Source organism: Lycorma delicatula, chromosome 11, assembly GCF_047948215.1.
Source record: "Lycorma delicatula isolate Av1 chromosome 11, ASM4794821v1, whole genome shotgun sequence".
In the NCBI taxonomy this organism is placed as follows: Eukaryota; Metazoa; Arthropoda; class Insecta; order Hemiptera; family Fulgoridae; genus Lycorma; species Lycorma delicatula.
In genome coordinates this window covers 39,500,727-39,511,354 of record NC_134465.1, presented here as the reverse complement: position 1 = coordinate 39,511,354, position 10,628 = coordinate 39,500,727, and the positions used below count along the sequence as shown (strand labels likewise).

Sequence of the window (10,628 nt, the reverse complement as noted above, 5' to 3'; positions counted from 1 at the left end):
AATAAATCATACCATGGGCTCTCTCAAAAATACAGAATGAGTTTTTAAAATATAAAAATGAGCTGTCAAAATTATCTTGCACCCATCAATATGAATTGTGTAAACTGATATTTAGAAAATTAAATATGTTAACTTATCCTTGCGTATACATTTTTGAATGTACAATCTTTGCTAAAAATAATAAATTATTTACGATAATAACAATATTCACCTCTATCAAACCAGACAATGGAACATGTTTGTATAACTCCATACAATACTTCAGTTTACAAGAAAGGGCCTTATTACGTGTGAATTATTACTAATGTCGCCTTCTAAACTGTGAATTATTTTGTACTAATTTTTTATTTTTAACATATTAAATGATTAATCTGGATTTTAATTACAACTATTTTTTTATCTATGTATTTATATTTACAATTTATCTTGTAACTTACCTTTATAACGTATTATTATGTACCAATTACAATATAAGATAAATTTATTTATAGGAAAATTAACTTACTACAAAGGTACTAAAAATCTGTTCAGTGATTTAGCTAGCTAATGAATAATTAGTTTGAAAAAAAAAACAGTTTTATTGATTAGTAATGGTTATTTTTGATATTAGTTTTAAATGTCTTTAACATTAGACTTTGGATGATCATGTGATATTAATGAAAGAAAATGACAAATAAATATTATAAAAACTTTTATTTATCAAACACGGTATAAATAAATAAACAATAATAAATAAATTCGTTTGCTAATTTATACATGTATAAACCATATAGTGATTAAATAAATAATATTATATTATGAATTATGATTTTATAAAATTAAGATTAAAAAATAACTAAAACACTAAATAAATGATTTTTAATAATAACAACATAAAAATAAATAACAATAAAAGATGTGTCATCTTATTACTATTATTATTATCTTGTATTATTTTTAATTTATTAAAATAAATGTTAATGTTCTTTACACAAATTTTACTTAATTTAAAAATAATACAATAATTAATTTAAATGAAGCTGAACTGACAGACCTCATTTATTTATAACAAAATCACTTATTTTAAATTATCACAAAGCGCAAACAACATAACTAAATTAATAACATCAGTAAATATACCTAGAGTTTATTAAAGAAAATAGAAAAAGGAAAATACTGATTATGTCAGTATATTTTATTGATATTAACTGATTATTCTTAAAATAAATGGTAACTCCATGTTTTGACAAAGGTTTTTTTTATATAATTTCATGCGGCCTTTAATTAGTGAATACAATCTTGATAAATCTGATGTATAGTTATTAAATAGTTGTTGTCATAATACATAATTAAGTTATATGATATGTTAGATAAGTAACCCTACAAAAAAACTTTTCATTAAGTGCAAAGAAGTAATTTAATTTAAAAAAAAATTACTTAGGTCAACCAAAAATACAAGTACCGTATTAATAATAATGAAATAATGTGCAAGTATATTACAGGTAATTTAAATATATAAATCAAGCAAAGAGACCTGAAGAACCCGAAACAAATCTATATTATTTAAGCTCGACTTGGGTTTTTTGAATTTTTTAATGTTATTATTTAAACATTTTTTTTACTAACTCGATCCATTTTTAACCCGATGAGAAAATCAAGCGTACCTGAAGACTTCAGCACTCCTCTAAAGAGCCAGGGAAATGAAGTCTACTAACCCGTAAACCCAAATTAGACGAAGAAAGAAAATCTGTGACTTAAGAATCGGCTTAAAAATTAATAATGACATATTAAAGACTAAGTTCGGAAAGATAAAAGTCATGGACTACTTCTAATACCTAGGAGAGAAATAGATAAATAGAAGCAGGATAGAAATAGATAAAAAATCAACTAAAGATAGAACATCAAAACCACAGAAGCTTTGATTTATTACCAAAGATATCTACAATAAGAAGAATCTCTCAAAGGCTGCGAAACTGAGAGATTATACAACTGTATTAAGACCAGTAATCCTGATGGGACTGAAACATTACACCTAACCAATCTTGAAAAATTGCTCAGGATTGAAAGAAACATATTAAGATGTATCCATGGACCGAGAGTAACAGAGGAAGGATACAGACAAATCCTAACAAGGAGATCTACCAAAATCAAGAAGACAGAAACAGCGGTAAGGAAGAGAAGGTAAAATTTCTTTGGACAAATGATCAGGATGAATCCAGACTAACTAAATAGACAAATTTTGACAAGCTGTAGAACATGAAAAGACCTTAAACGGATGAAAGAGGGTCTTCTAAGGATCGGCTTGAGAGAAGAGGACTGTTACGATAGAAATAACTTCTGAAGAATAATTTACAACGCAAAGGTTCTTGGAACAGGAAAAAGGAAAACGGGAAGAAAGCAGACAAATAAACAAAGGCAAAGCCATGCCGAAAAAATGAGAAATGCATAGAAAAAAAGAAAAGAGGCTAGAAAAGTGATATTTGCACAGTCCTAAGTTGGCCTATTCGCAAAATAAATAAAGTTATGTTCGGAAAATGAAAGGGGAAATTCATTTTATGTATAACTTTAATGATTTAGAAATATTACATTAAAATTTTATTTAATTTTAAGATAGATTTAAATCACTGTTGACAAACAAACATTTTTTAAAAGAATTATTTTGCTCTTTTCAAAACTAACATTAAATTAAAAGTTTAAGTATTTAAAAATGTAGTTTAAATAAAAAGTTGTTTTTCTAGAATCCAAAATTTTCCTGTAACCAAAACATGTCTCATATGCACTATTTATACTGTATATTTTTATCGATAAAACCAACAATACGATTATTAGTAAATAACGATTTTTACTTTACTTATTTTTTACATATCTTAAATCATAATGCATATATAAATAAATCGATATATAAACATACTGTAAACACGGTTTAACAAAATTTTAAATCATTAAAGACAGAAAAAAATCAAGATATATATAATTTTTTCAAGGGCAATTAATAAAAAAAATAACAATATGGAATGAAAGTATGACTTCTTTAACCGACTTATTAAAGTATGTGATGACTGATTTTTCATAATATTTAAATTCTATAATACTCTTACCAGTTATAACGGTCTGAATTGAACGGCAGTAACACTCGTTTCACATTTAAAACATCAATAAATAGAATGCAGATTAGTATTAATTTATAAAAAAATTATAATAAATATAACTTTATTATTGTAGATGTATGTAAAATTTTTTGGTTTCTAAACAATAACAATCAACCACACTCTCATTACAAAAAAAAGTCTGTCGGTACAGAAATATTTTTTGAATAAAAGATTACTGGCACCTCGACAAAGATGAATGACTTTGATCAGATTCGGGTCGACAGTCTATCGGTAAATTTAAATTTGTTTCATCATTACAACATAACGTGTTCGATTTCGACTCCGGCATCCATTCAGATTCGGGATCAGAGAATAGAGCCGTATTTTCCAAACAGTCGGATCTATCCGATAAACTTTTGTCATCTTCTGCGTCGTACACGTCCAAATCTGTAACAAAAAAATGAAAATGAGAAATTTGTTGAAACGCAATACATTTTTGACGAAAAAATGTTTAAATATTTTTCTGCTCATTAATAATAATAAAAAAGAAAATATAATCAAAGTAACCAGAAACACGACCGCTACTTTAATTTTTAGTAAATATACAACCGGCATTGCCAGTCTTCGAACTGCATATCTACAGGTAGATCGATCTTGTCGATACAAAATATCAGTAATGATATAACCGCCGCTTTCGATATTCTTTTTTTGTCAAAAAAAACTTTACTTGTACAATTTATTATTTTGACATTCATATATTTTACGAACTGTAAAATAAAAAAAATTGTTAAGCGATAAAATCGTTCAATATATATCGTGCAAAATTATGTCCTCTGGGACGAACGAAAAAGTTATCATTTATCGTGACAGTAAACTAAGATACAAGAACTATTCGCGCAAATTAAAATAAAGACCTAATTCAAATTTAAATTTTATTGTTAAAAGATCATAAGTTACAATGGAAATACTAAAAATACAAAATTTCGTTTACCGTGTAATTTTATCACCTTTTAACTTATCTCCAATATATTTTCCATTTATTTTCTTATGTTATATAGGCTATTTCCATAGCGTCTGCAAATAACGATGATTTAACGGTCGAAACGACCGTATAGTTCCATCGCTCGAATTGAAATTCTACCGCGACAAGTCGAGCGATTCCTCATACAAAGTCCCGAACATTTTAATTAAAACTTTTAAGGTAAACCATCTCGCTCTCTATATGCGGTCTCACTGTTGTTTTTTTTATACCAATCATGACGAAGAACGCATACATGTCACTTAAAACAAAACTATTTTAGAAAGAGAACATCGTGACAAACGATAGCCGAATCCCGTTCGTTAACGACTTTCATTAATATTTTGATGAAAAGGAAGATTACGCTTTAAGCATGTCGAGCGACAAGGATTATAATTTGAAAGAGGTAAGAGTCAGAATCAAATAAGCAAGATATTTTCGTTTCGATGCTCGGCCAAATACTTTTTAAACGTAACTCGTAGAACATTAAAACATTAATTTCTGAAAAATATCTTCGTAGGACTAACAAAACCAACAAGCGTCGTTTAAAGTACATCAGAATATCACTACTATTTATAGAACTACGATCGACGGCCGACGCGACGTGCAACTTACCAACAAAAAGCTTACCCGTGTATAAACATTGACGATCGTCAAACCTAAAGTACTAAATCGACAAATTCGATAAGTTAGTCTTTTTTAAGGACCAAGGTAGCCGATTCCGTAAATACAGCGGGATGCCGGTCGTCCAAACATCGATTTTCCAGATATCGGACTATCTGTACCGCTTACATCCACACTAGGAAAAACAAGTAGCGTTAATAAAAAATCTATACTATTAAAAAATACCGCAGTACTATTACTATAGTACTGAACTGTTACTGTATAGTACTATAAAACGTATAATATTCAAATAAAGTTTTTGCTTCGGTAGAAAATATTTTTTTGGTAATTTGTTTTTAGCGGGGCTTAAAAGTGATATTTTTCAATTCATACGGCACAAAAAATAACTTGTTTTAGACTATTATAAATGACAATTATAATTACAATTATAAATGACTTAGTGACTTGTTTTTAGACGGCTTGTTTTATACTAATTGTAAAATTAACCTCTGAAAGATCGATCGAAACCCGTTAATCGGTCGAGCATTAACTGTGATGTTTAATGACTTGAATCCGGCGCCGTCACGCGAAAAAAGTCATCGAATGTAATTCTACAAGGATTCTCTGCTTAAAACGACTACAAGATCAACAATAAAGCGAGTATTACAAATTTTTTTAAGAAAAAAATGTACGTTCTGATTAGCGACTGTCGCTAAGTTTTACGCTGCTACACGATTTATATTTTTTATAACGCGTAATAACATACCTCAATTTCTGTTAAATATATTTTTTGTTAATTTTTTATACAGCAAGGTAGTAAATTTTAATTCGTTTCAGATAATTTTTGTAAATCCAGGCTCTTTTAGTAGAAAAATTTATACTCGATGGATTATTTGTCGCATATTATTGTATCATTTTTTTTTTTTAATACATTGTACATATGTTCTGAATATCTTTTAAATTTTACTGAAATACATTTTATATTTTCTTCATTTTATTAAACGCGATACCTGTTAAAAATCAGAATGAACATTAGAATTTTTAATTTTCCAATTAACCAGATTTCTGATTATCCGGTCGCAAAAGTCGATCCAGATAAACGGTGTTCCGATGTAAAACGTTTACCTTTATATAAACTAAAATAATAAAAAATAACAATCACCTTTATCGCTACTGGACGTCTCCCAGCAGTTATCGTTGCCCCAATATCTACTTTTTTGATCGCTTTTACAATCGTTAACCATCTTTTTAACTTCTTCTTCAGTTATATCAAATATCTCAGTCACTTTAACCTGAAACAAATTTTAAATTTGGTTATAACAAAATATCATTCACATGTAAAAATAAAAAAGTAACGATATCTCATCGGTTTATATTCTACAATTTAAATTTTACAGAAATTCTAGTAAATCTTCATATATCAAATTAGTTTCACTAGCTCTGAATATAATGCCGTTTGTATATCGCTTCCTAATATGGAAAAACCAGATAATTTAGCAAACGAACAGCTATTAAAAATGGGTAAAAGACGTGATAATTAATCGAGATAAAAGTTCAGAGGTCTGATATACTTGTAGGGCAGATCACCCGTTTAAAGACCGTGTAACAGTAATGAAATGAATGTTAACTCGACAGGAACTATTATCTCCATCTATTTTCAGACGATCTTGGATTTCTCGGGGGGTAATGTTTGGAGGTACGATCTCGAGTCGAAAAGAAAATGAGGATGCTGCTAAAATACGTTTAGAAGCATATTTTAACGATAAAAGTATTATTTAAAAAATAAAATGAAGCCCTCCAAACAAACGGATTCGGCATATTGCACTGAAATCGGTCACTTGTAAGGCGCGTAATTAATTTTTTGAATTTTGAAGACGCCTTCAAAATTCACGTAAACCTCACAAACCCCACGAAACACATTACAAGTGAGAAAACCGTCCAACTCCTAGTAAGATATATAAATTCTTTATTTTACCTAGAAAAAAAAACAATTTTTCGAAATTTTTTAAAAAGTTATTCATCTTTTTTTTATTATAAACCGGCTAAAATGATTTCTATTAATTCTACAGTTATAAGAAAACAGCACTATCTTATAACTTTAAAATACCGTAAACCTTTGGAAATAGAATTTAATAATCGTGTAGATATATATAGGCTATACAAAATGTTATAGGACCGAGGCTACAAAAAAAAAGTAAAAAAATTTAATCGTATTTAAGCTTGCATACCACACGATATAATGTTAATAATTAGTCAAAAGCCGAGAAGTCCTCTATCGGAATCCCATTAAGAATGTTTGTAACATTTTTTAATACATCTATCTATCGACTCCTACATCTCCCCCTTGATCCGTATCTTGACTTCAGGAAATAAAAAAACAGTATGGAGAGCTACATCCGATGAGTATATCCGATGAGGTCTGAAGGGGAATCACGCCGGGAGCACCACGCTCAAAAAGCTTAATCTCACACGGTCAGACCCAGTAATAAATTGAAAATGCTGGTCTAGGCGGATGAGAACGCAAATCACCAAATACGTCCATAAATAAAACTTAAAACATATAACCGACATTAAAAGAAAACCCTTGAAACACGCCCGATTACAGGAGCAAGGGACATTGTCCAGGCTCTGCGATTCGTAGGGAGAAATGGTGATACTCCCGCCACTTTTACGCTCCGCTCCGCGTCTCGTTTTATATTTCAAACGTTCCCGTTGCACTTTTTCCGAGTAAAAATGAAATTTTTACGTTTGCATGTCGTTAAAACTCTGACCTTAGGCGTAAAATTACCTTCACAAAAACGGATATACAACACGATGCGTTAACTCAAACCGTTTATGAACTTCGGTTATGTCGTTCAGAAGGCTTCTCTCGACAAGTTACAACCTAGCGCGCTAGATCTGTTTTTAAAGCATCGGCCCTGGAACCATTTGTACAGAATGTGTAGTTAATAATGTACTCTTGTCTGAAAAGTTTGTCGATCCCCGAAAACCATGATGAGCAAAGTAAACAACAAAACACTTAGATCTAATTAAAAATAGCTACATTCAATCCGGGTTGTATTAATAAACAGCTATCTTAAGTTTCAGAAATACCTTGTTGTTATCATCCATGTAGTAAAAAGCCATTAACGCTTCGTGCCGAGAGGTTACTTGTAATATGTTTTCGAAGGTATCATCATCTAAGGTTTCAGGTTCTTTGATGATCGACTGCGGTTGCTGCTGGTGTTGTAAAACATAACTGGACCTCCTCGACAGCACTTTGTTTGCCGATAATTTGCCGCTTTTGTCTATATCGCTGAAAACAAACAAAATAAAATAGTTTTATTATCTACCGGCAGAGCAAACATTTAGATTTACAATATTAAAATGTTTTAATTAGTTTCATAAAAAAAATCTATTTTGAAGATGTACAAATCTCTGTAAAAGGACTGAACCGATTCAGGTACCTAAAAGATACCATCCTGCTCTTTCAAAATTTCAGAACCAATGACAGGAATCGTGAATACAAAAGTAATCAATAAGAACTTACTAATCATAATATATGTTGTTTTTCAATTTTAACATAAAAAGCTATCCAGAGTGCTTCCGTTAGAATATTACTAACTGGTTAATCTTAGTTGTGTAAAAGTATAACATTAGTCATAATAGAAAATTAAGTTATCTTACCTGTCCTCTAAGTTTAACGTGAAATTGAAATTCATTTTATTTTTAAGATGAACTGGTTTTGTTTGCTTCACATTCATATTGTCCTCATCACCGACTACAAATAAAAACAAACAATCAAATAAAACTTTTATTCTGATTGGTACATAATAATACATTATATTATGGCAGGAACAAGAAAATCCCATGAAAAAAGGAACTGCCCCAACATTTCCCTGGATGGGTCGGCGGAGACTATCATAAAACTTAAATCACAGCATCATCACAAAATACACAATTAATTGTAAAATAAATAATAAATTTATAAAAATCCATATAAATTATTTAAAATGTAAACATGCTAAATAATGTTAAGGTAGATGTGCTAAATATAAAATAAAACTACAGAATAAATCACAGTTGAGAAAATGCGTTAATGAAAATTATTCCAAACACATTTTAAAAATATTTAAAAAATTTATTGACTAATATTATTTCAATAAAAGAAAATTTTTTAAATGTATCGTAAATAATTTAATGGGAAGAATCTTTTTAGACAATTTGGTAATTTATTAAAAATAGCAGTAGAAGCATAAAAAGGTCCTTTATTGTAAGCTTAAGTACTGTGTTAATTACACGAAAACAATCCTGTTGTACACTACAATCAAGGAAAATATTTTTATTAAATTATTTATTTTTTATTTTTTAATTTAAGTAACTATTTTTTTTTAACAAAGATAACACATCCATAATATAAACATATGAATAAGTTAAAATTTAGTCTTCTAAATATTTGGCTATACAATTCAACAAATTTATGTTTGTCAAACAACTTGTTAACCGATTTTCGTATATTGAAAACTTGTTTCGACTTTTTGAGGGAGCTCAAAGAGATGATACCACATTTCAGACACCAAATAACACTAATAGACAAAAAAAAAATTTTAATGTTTCTCTAAATGTGATATCATTTCTTGAATTGATTTTTTGGGTACATTACAGATGTGTGAATACAATTTTTCTATCACCCTTGTTTTAAGTAAATTACGCTTCAAAAAAAATTAAGGAAAAATATAGTTAAAATCTGTAAAATTTATCATTTGTATAGCCATATCTATGTTAGAATGATTTCACTGATGCTTTTCTTTTATAAATAGTCTCAGACACATCACAAATTAATTTCCAACAGTAATCGGCTAGCATGTAAGTATTCCATTTCCCTTTATAGGGGCTTTCCATCATTGGTAGAAACACAGTTTCCACCAAGCGGCATTCACTGTATTTGTCACTTATGTCTCCGAGGTTGTCTGTGAAAAAATCCAGATGTGGATTTTTGTAAAATTTTTGAGAAATGTATTTTCAAAGACATATCCCACAGCTCTGTATATAGTAAGAAGTTGATTAACAATATCGTGGTAATTGTAAAATAGTAAAAATATTTTTTTGGGTTCAACTAAGAGCTCATGAATAATATTTTTCCCATTTGGAGTTAAGTTGTCTTGTTTCTTCCACTCTGGAAACATGATGTTTATCCCTAGCGGCTGTCCTGTTCGCAAAGAAAGCACATGTACGTAGTATAGCCTAACTGCATGCCTAACAAAATAGCTATAACTTTCAAATCACCATATATGTTACAGCTATGTTTTTTATAATTTATTTTTTCTAAAACTTCTTTCATCACATTGTATGTCTATTTCAAATTAATACCATAAGTGATTGGTATTGAAGGATATTTGTTACCGTTGTGTAGTAGAAACACTTTAAATTATACTTGGACAATTCTATGAAAAGGTGCCAGTCCTCAGGTTTTTGAACTTGTCCTAAGTGCAACATAAATTCATCATTATTTGTACAGTAAACCAAATTATTTTCATCAATAAAGTACTAAGAAAGTTCTTTTTGTTGGCTTCAAAAGCCTGCAATTTTTGTATTTTTTTAAAGTAAATTCCACCCTTGCAGTCTTGATCCTAACAATTCAGCTTGATTTTTTTAATAAATTTAAATCCCTAACCATGTCCTTTAATTCACCTCGTAATATAAGATGCGACTTATTGGAAGATAATTCAAAATCAAAATCATTGTTGTCTTCTTCAATACTGCCTGATTCTTCATCACTGCTTTCGAAAAATACATTCACAGGTGGCTCAGGAACTGAAACAATTTCACTGTGAGGTACAAACCTGATTGCAGATTGCAATAAAGAATATTTTACAGTATGTTTAAATTTTTTAGAAATTCCAAACACACTTGTTAAACAAAAGTATCAATCGGTTACATGATCCTTTGGTTCTCGCCAA

General features: G+C 29.4%; 1 protein-coding gene across 1 annotated transcript in view; it reads right to left on the bottom strand.

Annotated features, from left to right (window-relative positions):
* Nucleotides 1-678: 678 nt before the first annotated feature.
* bmm (brummer) overlaps nt 679-10,628 on the bottom strand; it is a 57,562-nt gene continuing 47,612 nt past the window's right edge. The window contains exons 9-12 of the mRNA XM_075379105.1: nt 8,356-8,449; nt 7,783-7,984; nt 5,852-5,981; nt 679-3,515 (exon numbers count right to left, since the gene is read on the bottom strand). Of these exons, the coding sequence (XP_075235220.1) occupies nt 3,301-3,515; nt 5,852-5,981; nt 7,783-7,984; nt 8,356-8,449 (641 nt within the window). The 3' untranslated portion in view covers nt 679-3,300. The remainder of the gene's footprint in view (nt 3,516-5,851; nt 5,982-7,782; nt 7,985-8,355; nt 8,450-10,628) is intronic.